We start from the raw sequence: 15,554 nt of genomic DNA on the forward strand, positions 1-15,554 counted from the left end.
AGAACTCCTAAAATCAATAAAGACAGTGCTTAAAAATGTGTGTAAGAAACTAGAAAGAGAAAAGGTCTAAAGACATCAAAGGCCAAAATTTGATGTTATATTGAGATTTGAGCCCTGGTTTAACAAATGGAAGTGACTCAGGCATGAACAAAAGTCTCGCCCAGGTCAAACAAGCCCAGTATATCAGCCAGCTGACAGTGAGACGGGTAATAAAACAATACAGCGCATAATAAACCCAGTCCAGGGAAACACAAAACAAAGCCGAGTGACCCAATTAGGAAACAGTAAAACTGTAACTAAATTGTAAAAGCCACATAACCAAAAATGTACATCCATGAGATTTGCTCCTGATTCTTTAAATCTTCATTTTGCAACTATTTGAAAGCCAAAAAGCACAAGTGTGCTTTCATTTCTGCAAATCATCCTCATAAATCTCCACTATACAGCATGTATTTGAACAAGCTCTGTCTCCTGGCACCGCGGACAGACGGTTACTATGTACTCATAGCCGAGCTAACCTGAGATAAGCTGAGATCACAGGAAATCTGACAAGGGTCGGGCTTGAGCCGACATGCCTTCATGACCTCAAAAACATACAATCAGCAGCACAACTCAATGTTAGGGGGCTGTTTGTGTCAAAATAAATGATATACAGTGTTTTAACTGTTAAAAATCTTCATACTTTAATAAAATAAAGAATAATTGATTAGTAGGTTGTCAGGGTACGCTTTAATAGTAAGATTATTTAGATATGATTATGATTTTAGCAGTGGTGACGTTACTAGCGTGAATAAATCTGAAACGTCTCTGTATAGGTGCGGTTTTTTGTGTGCTAACAGAAATAGTAACTGTTTATCTGTCGAAATATTTTTGTCCTCCACTGCAGCCATCAACTGAATGCTTCTGTAATCAATTCGCTAAATCCAAATTTGTCATTGTAAGCGAAGATACAAATGCAGACAGTATTTGGCACTGTCAATGCAGTGTTGCACAAAACAAAACAAAAAACAAACATCAGAAAGTTCCCAATTAGACTGCAATAAAGTTAAAACCACAGAAAACGCTTAGCCTGCGTTTACACTAGTGCATTTTCATTTTCAAGCTCCGTTTCAGAAAAATAGTCTTCGTCTACAATATACAGCTTAAACCGCAGGAAACATGACCAGTCACGCTCACTGCATGTGAACAGATTTTACTGGCATTCTTACTTGTTGTCTACCAGTTGTGCAATGGTCATAGTGGGAAATAATAATACACAATAGTGCAGAAAACCAATCCGGAGAGCGATTGTTATGCCTTCGTTTTAAAAATATTGTGTTTCAGTCCGTATATTTATATATTTATATGCAGAAATGGATTACAAGAGTTTCCAACCGTTTTCAAAATGTTCCATTTTCATGAGTTGAAGATACCGGAGTAAGTTAAGCAAGTAATGTGTATTTATATAGCGCATTTATTGTGTATGGCCATACATCCAAAGCGCTTCACAATCATAAGGAGGATCATTTCACACCATCACCAGTGTACAACGTCCACTTGGATGATGCGACGACAGCCACAGGACAACGGCGCCAGTGCGCTCACCACACACCAGCTACAGGATATTAGAGCCAATACGGTAGATGGGGATGATCGGGAGGCCATGATCTTAAGAGCTGATGGAGAGAATTAGGGGTTACACCCCTACTCTTTACGAGAAATGCCATAGGATTTTTAATGACCACAGAAAGTCAGGACCTCGGTTTCTCATCTGATAGACGGAGTAGTGCTGAAGGCTTATGTAACCGTAACAAACTTTATGCATTTATTTTTTTACAATTTTTTAGGGATTTTTATCTTTTATTGATTGGACACTGTTGATAATGGACAGTTAATCATAGATAGAAGAGAGAGAGGGAAAGGATTGGCCAAAAAAAAAAAAAAAAACTCGAGCCCAGAATCGAACCACTTAACCACTTTTTTAAAAATGTAATTAAATCACAATTAGAATTTTTATCAGAATAAATCACAGCTAACTTTTGCTGCATCCGAACGCATAGCAAAAAAAAAAAAAAAATGGCAATCGAAAAAAGGACAATATATTTTTACCCCATAAAAACAAAATCACGTACATGATCTAAAATTTTGGCAACAGTACAAACTTCAAGACTGACCAGTCATTTTGCAGGTTCTTCCAGAAACTTTTAGAAAATTTGGGGTTCTCTCCTTAAATATATGGAAATGTATATTTCCTGCATACTGGATGAATATTTTTTACATTCTTTACTGCTGTGTGACAGCTCATGTGACCAGGCTTTTAGTTTGGTGTATAAACAATTGTTCTGGGGTGCGTTTCCCAAATAACGATGTAACTTGTGGCTGAACTACCATAGTACGAAGCATCGTTTGGGACAAGAAGTGATGAGTGTTTTCTAAAACCCGTAGTTTCTCTGTCGCAGATCCATCGTTTGAACCACATTAGTTACGTAAAACGCCCATAAGGATGCTCTAACCAGGGTGGTAACAACTTATTCAGAGAAGAACCCCATAAATTCTATGTGCAAATTATATTGTTTTACATGCACTCACATAAAAAAATAAAAATACAACATTAGTTTTGGTAATAACTAATTCATATTAACTGAAATATATGTAAATGGCACATATAGGGCCTATGTTTCCTTTACATATATTATTGAGAATACTCCATAATCTACTCTAATTTAACATAAAATCACTTACAAAAGCTAACACGTATTCCAATATCATATATAAATCATATGATTAAATAAATAATGAGGCTATTTATTAAGAAAATAAATTACATTTTTATTATTTATTAAGAAATGAAAATAAAACCTACTTTAATGATATTAATGATGATGATGATTATTATTAAGTAGGGTACTGTTTATTTATTTAAATTTTTTTTGAAAAGTCTACTTTTACAATTTGACACATGCAAACCACTGCAGAAATGTTCTAATGAAGGCCCATGTCATATACGGTAGAGATACTTAATAAGATACTTAATAAATAACCTACTATAAATTAAAAGCATTAACGTATGCTATATTTTGTTTTCACAAGCTTTGGAGACGTAACATGATTCCACGTTTTAAAAACAAATCACCTATAGTTTTCGTCATTAGTCATGTTCAAAATGACATCAATGTTTCCAAAGTGCACTGCGAAGGGAACGCAATTGTAAACATGAAGATCGCTAAAACTGAACTGTAAAAATACTTTGAAAGCAAATTACATCTAAGAGAGAAGACCCTAATGCTTTTTTTTTTTAATAATTCCAAGTTTAAATGTTCTTAATGAATATGGCATAGGGGGGATAACTGGGAATAGAACACAGCCAGGAACTATGTTTCTAACTACAGCTCCAGAGGTGTAGTTGCAAGCATACAGGTTTGTGACGCAGTTTGAGAATGTTCGTTGGAACGATGGATTTGAGAAACGCCAAATCAACAAACCATGTTTGTAATGACGGAACTTGCAACCTTAGTTGGCTAACGATGGTTTTCGGAAATGCACCCCAGGTTGGTACAAGTTTTTTTTTTTGCAGTTTTTGTTTTTAAAAAAATTTTATATTTAAAGAGCCCATATTATACATGAAATAGGGTCATATTTAGGTTGTAAGGGTCTCCAACAACAGTCTAATATGCATGCAAGGTCATAAAACACTTTTATGGTCTTATAATCTGCATTTATTTTTACCTAATTATCCCAGCGACTCCCATATGAATCGTTCAGCGATTCATTTGTTCCCAAACCCCTCCTCAGCGCGAAGCTAATCTGCGCTGATTGGACCGATGACAGCCTGCTGCGATTGGTCGACAGTGACAGGCTTCAGCACGAGACAGAGTGAAATGCCCAGCTGGTAATCAACTATATAAAAGTAGTCACAGTGCACACGCGCTTCATAGTGTAAGGCTTTTTTCACACACACACACAACCCTCCTCAGAAGAACTGGGGAGATCGACGCGAGTCTCTCTCTCTCTCTCTCTCTCTCTCTCTCCCTCTCCCTCTCTCTCTCTCACACACACACACAATGCTCCTCAGAAGAACTAGGGAAAGCGACGCGAGTCTCTCTCTCTCTCTCTCTCTCTCTCTCTCTCACACACACACACAACGCTCCTTAGAAAAACTAGGGAAAGCGACGCGAGTCTCTCTCTCTCTCTCTCTCACACACACACACAACGCTCCTCAGAAGAACTAGGGAAAGCGACGCGAGTCTCTCTCTCTCTCTCTCTCTCTCACACACACACACACACACAACGCTCCTCAGAAGAACTAGGGAAAGTGACACGAGTCTCCTGTCTCCTAGCTTACGATCGATCGCCATAGCAACGACAAACGGCAGTGGAACGCGAGCTCACAAAAGCCTTTAACGTTAAATCCGTAAACAAAGCGGCACGCGTCGCGTTTTTAACGTGGCTTACATGTGATAAGAGAATATAAAGAGTAATCGCGTGTACTGTACCAGGTTAACAACTCATCTTTGGGTAGAGACTGTCAATATTATCCATCTGAGCACAGCGTGACTTCATTGGACCGGCGGCGTCTGTGTGTGTGTGTCTAGTGTTTTTTCTGTGTTAGTGGGCGGGGCCGCAGGTTTCAAATCTCCCTGGTTTGCGCGCATAACTACTGGCGAGGCTTGTGTTTCGTGGCTGCGTCATCGCGAAACACCTAATGACTCGTTATCAAGGCGACTCGTTTGAAGCACTATGAGTCGACTCTTTTATAGATGAATCAATAGTTTTAAACACTGTACACTTACAGATTTAAGCCTTAGCTGGATATTTCACTTCACTTAGAGCTGTGTTACACACTACATGGAAGGGCATTTTCAAAAACCCATAATATGGGCTCTTTAAAATCTTGGGGTCAATAAGTGTCATAATCCTTTTGGATCCTTGTTTACTCTTTTCTCTCTCTCTCTCTCTCTCAAAATGTACAATAATATTCTAAAGCAGTCCAGCAGTACGAACACACACACCTTTGATTTAAAATGTACATTCCTCCTTAACACTATCAAATGACTAACCCCGACACTAATTGATTCACTGCATTTAATTTGCTCTCTGCCTATTCAATGGCTAACGTCACCAAATTACACTTAATTGGAAAGTTCGTCATTTCCACACGCACTTTTAAACCGAGACTGAAAGACATCTCGTCTTCCTCCTCTAACATCTGATTATGACTACTCTATCAAAATACAAGGCTCTAGTCATCACGTACCTGCTCTCTCCGATCAAAATCAGTTTAACGTGATTGAAGGAAATCAAGAAATAAACTCAGATGCCAGTCAATATGTGTGCAGCTCTACACGAATGCAACCTTTTTTTTTCTTTTTCTGGTGGGTTTGTGATGTATGGGCAGTTTTAGCACTGCTAAATCCTGGAAATCGTTCTTTTGTTCATGCTTGTTTACTCAGAGACTGGCTTTTCTCTGTTCAAAATCTGTTAAAGGGAAGGTTCGCTCAAAAGCAAAACTTCTGCCATCATTTATTTACCCTCCAATTGTTTAAAACCTATCCGAGATTTTGTCTTCTGTTGAACACGAGAAGATATTTTGAAGAATGATGGGAACTGGTAGCCATTTACTTCCATAGTAGTTTTTATCCTACAATGGAAGTCATTAGCTGTGTTTCAATCCCCCCAAAAATGTATGTGCATTTTGGAGTATCGCATAAAAATTGCTCAATAGAAACACCAAGATAAATAAAATTAAAATGATTGTTACGGTCTGTATAAGTTGTTTGGATTTTTTGTCACCTTTTGTTCTGCTATTTTCGTCTCCACAGGTATTTGCTGATTGTGCCGATGTCACTCTTCATTAGAGCGTTTCCTCATGGACCAATCTGGCTTCGTTCCGCAGACTTTAAATTTGACCAGTAAGCCTTGCTGTTCTGTACTGTGGGTTTGTGTTGGGTTTGCTCGCTTCTGTTTATGTTATTTTATTCATTCCTTCTTGTCTTTGAACTGAAACAAACATCTGTAATCTCGATATGGTTCAATAGTTAAAGGAATAGGAAAGCAATAAAAAGGAATAGGTTATCAGGTCAGGTCATTTTTTCACACGTAGCTGTGTGAACGTTCAGAAACATTAGGTAAGTGGGTGAGCGCCGCTTTTTGTGTTTTTGTTTATTATTACGGGAGTGTATTTAGTGGCGGCGATAACTCCGAAGTTTTCGGTTGCTTTCTCACATTTTTATTTTCTTTAGTAAGTTTAGAGGGGATGTTGTGCTCTAGTTTATGTGGCTGTAGGTTTTGTTTAGTTCTTTGCTTTGGCGGCACTATAGTTTCTTTTCCCCCCTGTAACTTTTGGTTCGGTTCTATTTCCATGAATGTTTGTGTTTATTTTCAATTGCACTGTACAAATTCCTTACATGCCGCTCTTTTGTTGGCTTTATCGTATTTCCTTACATACGAATAAATGAATTAAATGTTAAAGTTGTTTGTCCTTGTTTGTTTCCACCCACTCTATTCAGTGATAATAATAGATTGTCCTAAATGTTACGTTTTCTCTCCCTAGACACCTTATTAAAAGGCACCTATTATACCCCTTTTTCAAGATGTAAGATAAATCTTTTGTGTCTCCAGAATGTGTCTGTAAAGTTTCAGCTCAAAACACTCATCAGATTATTTGTTATACCTTTCAGAATATTGGAATTTTCTGCTCTGAACACAATGTAGCTGTTTTTGTTGCCTGTGCCTTTAATGCTAGTTCTCCCCACCCACCGTTCCCACGTGCCTGTTAGAGAGTGCCTCAATCTCCGGCTGTGTCAGATAAACAGCACAGTGGCAGACATGAAGGAAGCAGATCTCACGTAACGTTTGTGAGAAATACTACGGTAAGAACTTTCCCAATGATTACCTGGTGTATTTGTTGTGGAGTTAATTCAAACCTTTCTGCAATGATGAGTCACACAATGTCGGTACAAAGTTCACGCACACACACATACAGCATACACGTTTAACTTTGCTCTGTTTTTGCACCGCAAATGTAACAGGATACACATTAATATCCACTGCAGTATGGAAATCCGTTAAGTTAATGTACAAAATAAACCGAGAGTAAAGCTTTTTTTTCATATGTGTATTGACACGCAGCTGTGGTGATAAAGTACAGACGGTAAAATTACTGTAATTTATTACAAACATGCACTGTTTTAAAAAAGTTTTAAAATTGTGAAACTCATTCTTGATCACATTTGATGATGATTGATGATCACAGCGAGATCAACAGATCTTTTAATCCCAGTTGCTTTGCGCACATCCTGTCTTGTTGATATGATTATATACGTTACTACAAAGACATGTTAATATGTGGCTGTCAATCAATTCAATGGGCGGGGAAACCGTCACGTGTGTGCCTCAAAATGGGAGGGATTTGGATCCTATTTTAACGTCAGGAAATTAAAAAAAATTGTTATTGTCTTTATGTCACCCCTATATGACTGTGGACACATCATACCTACACACAGTTTTGCCCAAACAGCTTCCAAAAGATGATTTTCATCATAGGTACCCTTTAAATCATAACAACGATGAACGAAGTTAAATAAAATTTAAAAAAGCATTTAAAAAAAAGTATAAATACAGAAAATGTGCAATAAATAACTTGCGTCCAACTACTAGGATACATTTTTCATCCAATATGAAAAAATGTTCATAAACTATGATGGAAACAAATTTACCAAATAAATTCAGGCATATGCATTAAAAAAGTCAATTGATTTTGTTTTAACAGTTCATGTAAAAAAAAAAAGAGTGCAAACACACTGTAAAAAATCTGAAATGTTGTTTTGGTCATTTTAAAATCCCCCAGTCAACATCTGTCATCAAAGTGGTGTCTTGAGTGAAAACAGTGCTTTATTCACAAATGCTTTATGCTATACTCTAATTTGTGCAACAATCTAATTAAAATCCTTGGATGTGAACTCAGCTCCCAGTTTCCAATATTCGTCGAAATATCTTTAATACGTGTTCAACAAAATGAAAAAACCAAGGTTTGTAACCACTTGAGGGTGAGTAAATGATGAGTAAATGTTCATTTTGGGCTGAACTATACCTTTAAGACTGTTCAAACAACACTTCTTTTTTCTTTCCCAGAGAGAGGTACCTAGGTAATCTAGCTGGCTCATCGGTAAACAGGTAGGACGGGTGGCAGGCAGATCAGCAAAGCCACTGCTGTGTAAGCTCACAGTGGCACATTGTTCCCTGTGATTGTGTTGGTCGAGCGCAGCTGAAAAGGAGCGTGGGAAAGGCAGATGCTCTCATATGGCACACCTATGACTTCAGATTATAATAACATGTGACACTGAAAGAGCGGAGGGGTGACATCATGCTAAATTTATGCGTGACAGTTCCTATTATCGCAAATAGCTTGAGTGATGCATCAAATATTCATAATAGACTTAAGATAGACTCAAGATGACTGGTATTCATTTTGGCTGTTCGCTAATATGAAAAGGCAAACAGGATTCAAAGTGCAAGAAAATGGTCCAATGGTCCAAACAACCTTGTTTTTGTACACACAGATGATAATGGGATTATTTTTCTGCACTTTGAAAGCTGATTTCAAAGCTTACCTAAAAAACAGCCCAAAATCATTATATGCCAAAATATTAAGTAAAAATCATAATATCCATTTAAATCCACTATAAATATATAAAAACTTACATTTTGGTTAGTAATAGTAAAACTAAGAATTTAATTAGGACAACTTTGTAATTTCCTCAATATTTCGATTTTTTTTTAACCATCAGATTACAGATTTTCAAACAGCTGGACAAGTGTTATCCTATTAAACCACACATCAATGGAAAACTTATTTATTTAGCTTTCAGGTGATGTACAAGTCTCAATTTAATAATAATAATAATTCCTTACATTTATTCTGGGCACTCAAAAGCGCTTTACACATGGAGGGGAATCTCCTCATCCACCACCAGTGTGCAGCATACACCTGGATGACGCGACGGCAGCCATTTTGCGCCAGACCGCACACCACACACCAGCTGATAGATGGAGAGGAGACAGAGTGATGAAGCCAATTATGATATGGGGATGATTAGGAGGCCATGGTGGACAGAGGCCAGTGGGCAGATTTGGCCAGAATGCTGGGGTAAACCCCTACTCTTTTTCAAGGGACATCCTGGGATTTTTAATGACCACAGAGAGTCAGTACCTATGTTTAACATCTCATCCGAAAGACGGCGCTCACTGAGCAGTATAGAGTCCCCGTCACTATACTTGGGCATTAGGACCCACACAGAACGCAGGTTGGGCGCCCACTGCTGGCCTCACTAACACCACTTCCGGCAGTAACCTAGCTTTCCCATGTGGTCTCCCATCCAGGTACTAACTGGGCGCAGCCCTGCTTGGCTTCAGTGGGCGACCATGTGAGAGTTGCATAGGCTAATTTAAAAAACAATTGACACTAATAACTTGCTTTGTGGTTCAGGGTCACATGTAATGTTGAGAGGTAATGTTTATTGCTGAGCAAGTATACTGTTATATTGGCAAAATAACACTAATTTGAATGAGCTAATTTAAAAAATAGTCATAGAATCAGTTATGTATACAAGTTATATAGTTTTTTTTGCTGATAACTGATGGGGAATCTAATTTTAGACTTCATAGTAAAAACAACCATTGAGATAAATATTTTAATTGTTAAATAGGTGTAAACTTAACATTTTTAGTGCCTTAGTAGCTTATTTTGTGCGTTAGCACTTGCTGTAGATCTGAGTGTTTATGTCCACAGCATTTTGATACTCCGGTTATTGACTGTACAAGAGTTTAAGTGTACCCTCAGTGTGAACACTGTTAAATAATACATTACATTTAGTCATTTAGCAGATGCTTTTGTCCAAAGCGACTTACAATTAAGGAGGCATCAGTGATTCAACAGGAGAGACAATACACATATATGCTAGTTATACAATGGAACAGTTTGTGCTCAGAGAATTTAGTGCTAGAGTAAGAAGATGGAAGTTTTTTTGTTTGTTTTTTCTACAAGAGTTTCTACAAGTGGTTTGTCAAACCCACTCACACTTCATAAATACACAACTGTTTAATAAGTGAATGTAACAAGCGAATAATAAGCGAATGAGGGACAGATTTCAGCTGCAGCTTTAGTGTTTTGTTGGAGATGGGACTTCAGAGAACAGCGGTGATTTGATTGGTCAGAAGATTTAATAAGAAACTAAAGTATGAGATTGCATCATAGAAATCATTGATCCTAATTGGCTGAAGTGAGAAACTGCTCGTTTTGAATGCTTACATCTTCTATATGTGAATTTTGTCACTGTTTTGGAGCACGCTAGCATAAAGATAACCTTATGACTATGAATACACTTAATTTTCTGCATTTTCAGTTTTCAGATAATAAGAGAATAACAGCTCAAAGAATGAGATGAATAAAGGCTATGCCGCTGTATGAAGTGACTTTCAGATCTGACACAGAATGCGCTGTGCTATGAAACCATTTAATTTAAATGGCTTGAGCAACACTGACCAAAAAGCAAAAGCAGCAGAGCGCACCGTCTACTAGCATGTGAGTGTGTCACGGTTCAAATGTTCAGAATAGTTCAATATTGCACTCTGTAGCAAACTCCACTCAAACAAATGTCCTGTTGGTGCACTATTGGTAGTTTAATTGTTCCTGCTGCTTGCAATATTTAACCATTTTATCAGCAAAACACAGATGAGACCCCTCATTCGCTATCAATCAAATTTTACTGTCTGGCTTATTAAATAAAAAAAGTCTTTAAAAATAGTTTATATTATTAAAAAAAAAAAAAAAAAACAATGGAAAATTGCATTTGGTGTAGTCGGCCCCTGACAGCCCTTTTTTGGGCTACTAGTATCAGTGATAAGAGATCCACAGAAATGAAAACTCTGGCGTGAAACTATTATTCTTGATGCACTTGACTGCAAAACGAATCCAAAAATGCTGTTTATATATATATATATATATATATATATATATATATATATATATATATATATATATATATATAAAACAACAAGAGTATATAGCCGACCACACCAAATGCAATTTTCCATTGTAAGAACGCGTTTTTATGTCGCTAGGCAAGACTGAATCAGCTGTGTATTGTGCGCGAGCATTGCTCTTGATATTGTTATAGCTGTAATATTTAATAATATTGTGATATTCAAGATTTGTGAAGTCATACAGCTCTGCATAACTCAACCAGTAGTAACAGCAACCATCTTTAAAAGTCTCCGTAGTCGTCTTGACAACACAAACAGTTCTGTCACCTCAACGGAAACCCCGCCTCTGCTTTCATTTGATTGGAGAATGAAAAAGACGCGACTGATGTAACGTGCTTTTACTGCTCAGAGTTGACTTTTTTCAATGTGAGATGCAACAGGCCATTAAACTGCGACATGTGCAGGGCACATAAGCAGTTCGCAAAACGCTCAGGCCATTAGAAAACCATTCAAAAGACCTCTGAACGCTAAAAGTGCGTTTGGTGTGATCATGGCTTTAGTGTTGCATTTAACTGAACTGACCTGTGTGAGCTCCTGTGTGTACAGCGCTGCAGTATTGGGCACAGTGTTGTGCTTCTTCAGCTTCCTCTGCTGCTCCAGACGCTCTTTCTCCTTCTCCACTGCGCGCGTGGACTCTCTCAGCCTCTCCAGGTCCTGCTGGTAGGTCTGTCTCTGTCTCTCCAACTCCAGTCTCTCCTCGGCCAGCCGTGTCTCCAGCCTCCTGCACTCCTCCTCTCTCTCCTTCAGCCTCTGCTGGTCGGCTTCTGCCTGTCGCCTCTGTTTTTCGCGCTCTCGCTCCCAGCGCGCCTGCTCCTGTCGATGCTGGCTCTGTAGCCGCTGGAAATTGGCCAGCTCCTCACGGTGCTTCTCCAGATTGCGCTGCTTCTCCTGCTCCAGGAGCACGTCGGTGCCGCGGGTTCGGCTGCCAGGCCGCTCCCGCTCAGCCGTGAGGATAGAGGCCCGCTGGAGCTCGATGTGGCTGTCTTGCTGGGAGATTATGGCCTGATGGGGAAGTAGAGAGAAAAGGATGTGATGTTTGGACAGTTGTGCTTCTTGGTAACTGAGGCTTAGAATTGTGTGCTCTCAGCTGGCTTGTGTTTGCTTAAATGTCATTTGCGGATTGTAGTGTAAGGCTGTTTGGTAGGAAAGTGTCTGGGAGAAATGTAAATTTAATGGCATGTAAACAGAACGTAAAAAAAAGGAAATAAAAAATAGAAGAGTCAAACACATGAAGAGCATGCTGAAAAAACAGCAAGGGAACGAAAGAACAGAACAGAAAGAAAATCAAAGGAAAAAGGAGCAAAAAAGAAATACAAGAAAAACAAAGACAAAAGAAACCATGAAAAGAAAACTAACCATACATCAAAATAACAAACTGTAAAAGAACAAACTAAAGCTAAAATCTAAAACAAGTAAACAGCAAAGATATGAACAAAAAGGACAAAGAACAAACAAAGGAATTAAGAAACAAAATGAAACAAAGACGACAATGCCAAAACAAAAGAATTGAAAAACAAAGAATACAACGCAAAGAACAATAAAACTAATGAAATAATAACACAAAACAATGAAAGAACATGAAATAAAACAAACAATAAAAAGAATGAAAGTAAATAATTTCCAAACAATGAAACATAAGACCAGCATAAACAGATAAGACAGACTGAAAGGCACAATATGTAATTTTAGCCACTAAAAGGAGTGTATGCACAAAAGCAGCGGAGCTTTTATTATGCCACGACTTCCAGTTCTTCCGCTCGTGAACACTAGCGCTCCGTGCCAATTCGCATACTTATACTATGCCCTAAAAGTATGTACTTTTTTGTGTGAATGAAAACTATACTTTTGAGTGTGTAACAGAAGAGGATGCAAGCTTTGGGACATACTACTTCCTCATTAACAGATCGTTGTGTTGCTTAGTCACCCTGTCAATCATCCACATTACTTTCATATTTAATTCCCTACCTTATTGGAGAAGCAGCAGCAGGATAATTTGCCATTCACGAGTCTTTCATGCAGAGAAATCTCCTCATGTCTTTGGATAATCATGCATTCAGACGTATGTAGCTAAATAGATCTTTATATATACAGTACATTCACGTTGTTGTTGCAGATGAAATATAACACGGAAAACACAATTTAAATATGTTCCAGCTGGCTAGATATTAATTAACAGTCATACAAACATCTTTACCAAAGCCTCTCTTTGACGGTTGGTCTCGCGCGTCCACCATGTTTGTAGTTTATTTACACTTTTCACCTGAGTTTGTAGTTCTAATCAAATTCACGCAGAATGCGCAATGTATTGTGGGCAATATCTGCGGTTAGAGCATGGATGGTTCTACACTTCGAATTTTTACCAGAAATAGTAAACCACCCGGGAACCTTTGGCATACTCTTTTTAATATACTATGATTTGGGACATACAAATTCTATTTTCGAATACTATTTAGGACGGATAGTATGCGAATAGCAACGCAGCGTAGAAGAAGAAACAGCAGAGCTATTTTATCAAACAAAATACATTTTAGATGTCTGTTATCATGCTGCTCTGTACTATCTAACAAAACACACAACATATTAAAGCATCTTATGTGCTTCCAGGTTTTATATAAATTAAAACAGGAATTCAAGAGTGTGTGATGTCATTAGCATGAACACACGGCACACGATCTGTGTTTTTCGTTAAAATTTAATTTCTCAAATTTCTGTTCTAGTGGTTTTTGAATATTCAGATACAAAAATCTTACATATTGAAACCACAGAAATTAAACAGAAATAAAACCCCAAAGGTCAGAAAGCAAGCTGTCGTCTCCAGTATTACAGACGTTAGTGATGAGCACACATGACCTCAACTACAGGATAATTCCAGTGAACGTGATGTCATGTGGACATGTGATGAGTGCGAGGCGTCAGTCTGGTCAGCGTGTTGTACCTGTAAACTGTAGAGTCTCTGGGAAAGCAGCAGCACATGCTCATACAACTGGAAAAACAGGAAGAAGAGGACAACATTACTGGCAGCATGATTCAATATTCATTCACCTGATGAAACGTCACATTCCTGCCAGGGCACTGCAGGTGAACAGGGTTATGATATTAACCATTAACAATCACCAGACTTTTCACAGTCGATTGATCTCAAGAACTGCAAACTTTGTTGTATTGGAATGCAAAAATTTAAATATGCAAATGAGCAATCATTTAATTTAAATAAGTGCTAATTTACACATATTTCTAGCACCAAAATAGAAACATTGGATGAAGTCAGGAAATTCTTGTTTACATATTAAAGTAAATGTTTTATATACAGTCTCTCCAGGATTTAAAGACATTTTTGCGACTGAAAATCATTTTGTGACACATTATTGTGGCAGATTTTGTAGCATTTCTTTCATTGCTTTGCAGTGAAAATATACAAATTTACTAAAGCTGTAAAACAATTAATCGCAAGCAAATAAAAGTTCATATCAACAAAACATACACAGTTGAAGTCAGAATTATCCCCCCCCCCCCCCCCCCCCCGAATTATTAACAACCCTGTTTATTTTTTTCCCCCAATTTCTGTTTAACAGAGAGAAGATTTTATAAGCACATTTTTTAAACATAATAGTTTTAATAACTCATGTCTAATAACTGATTTATTTTATCTTTGCCATGATGACAGTAAATAATATTTGACTAGATATTTTTCAAGACACTTCTATACAGCTTAAAGTGACATTTAAAGGCTTAACTAGGTTAATCAGGTTAACTAGGCAGGTTAGGGTAATTAGGCAAGTTATTGTATAACAATGGTTTGTTCTGTAGACAGTCGAAAAAAAATATAGCTTAAAGGGGCTAATAAATTTGACCTTAAAATGGTGTTTAAAAAATTAAAAACTGCTTTTATTCTAGCAAAAATAAAACAAATAAAACTTTCTCCAGAAGAAAAAATATTATCAGACATACTGTGAAAATTTCCTTGCTCTGTGAAACATCATATGGGAAATATTTTAAAAAATTAAATAAAAGGGGGGCTAATAATTCTGACTTCAACTGTATATGTGCGCAATGTGTTTATATTTGTGTATATAAAAAGATGCATGACTATATTGTATACAATATTGTTTTATATTCATATATGGAAGTATATTTCTTTTGAATATTTTTGTATTTACAATGTACAGTATGTGTGATAAATACACAGTACACATGTATATATTATGTATAACACTAACTTTTATCTTGGATCTTGGAATCAACTGTTTGACAGCACTACACTTTGCTATCTTAATACACTATAATATTTTTTTAGCTCGATATCCATCTGTAATTTATTTAAAAGAAATGCAAAGAAAACCAGAGCAACTGGAGTTTACCCCTAAATCCTGCTGTATGATATTTAAAAATGAAACCAATTGTTCGAAATTAAATGCTAATTGTTATATGAAATGTTGTTTAAACAGTGATGAAAATGATGTAAGTTATGCACGTTCATGTGTGCACCTGTGTGTGTGAGAGACATTTACATTTATAGTTTGTTTTTGAATGTAAAA

The 15,554-nt window shown here is 37.2% G+C and overlaps 1 protein-coding gene across 2 annotated transcripts in view; it reads right to left on the bottom strand.

Moving 5' to 3' along the window:
- The window catches only part of LOC130215863 (rho guanine nucleotide exchange factor 18-like), a 92,647-nt gene that overhangs the window by 14,424 nt on the left and 62,669 nt on the right, over positions 1 to 15,554 (bottom strand). For both annotated transcript variants that reach the window (XM_056447714.1, XM_056447715.1), the window contains 2 exons: positions 13,955 to 14,002; positions 11,542 to 12,021 (listed from right to left, as the gene is read on the bottom strand). In XM_056447714.1, coding sequence (XP_056303689.1) covers positions 11,542 to 12,021; positions 13,955 to 14,002 — 528 coding nt within the window. The remainder of the gene's footprint in view (positions 1 to 11,541; positions 12,022 to 13,954; positions 14,003 to 15,554) is intronic.

The sequence above is a fragment of the Danio aesculapii genome, chromosome 22, assembly GCF_903798145.1.
Source record: "Danio aesculapii chromosome 22, fDanAes4.1, whole genome shotgun sequence".
NCBI classification, from domain to species: domain Eukaryota; kingdom Metazoa; phylum Chordata; class Actinopteri; order Cypriniformes; family Danionidae; genus Danio; species Danio aesculapii.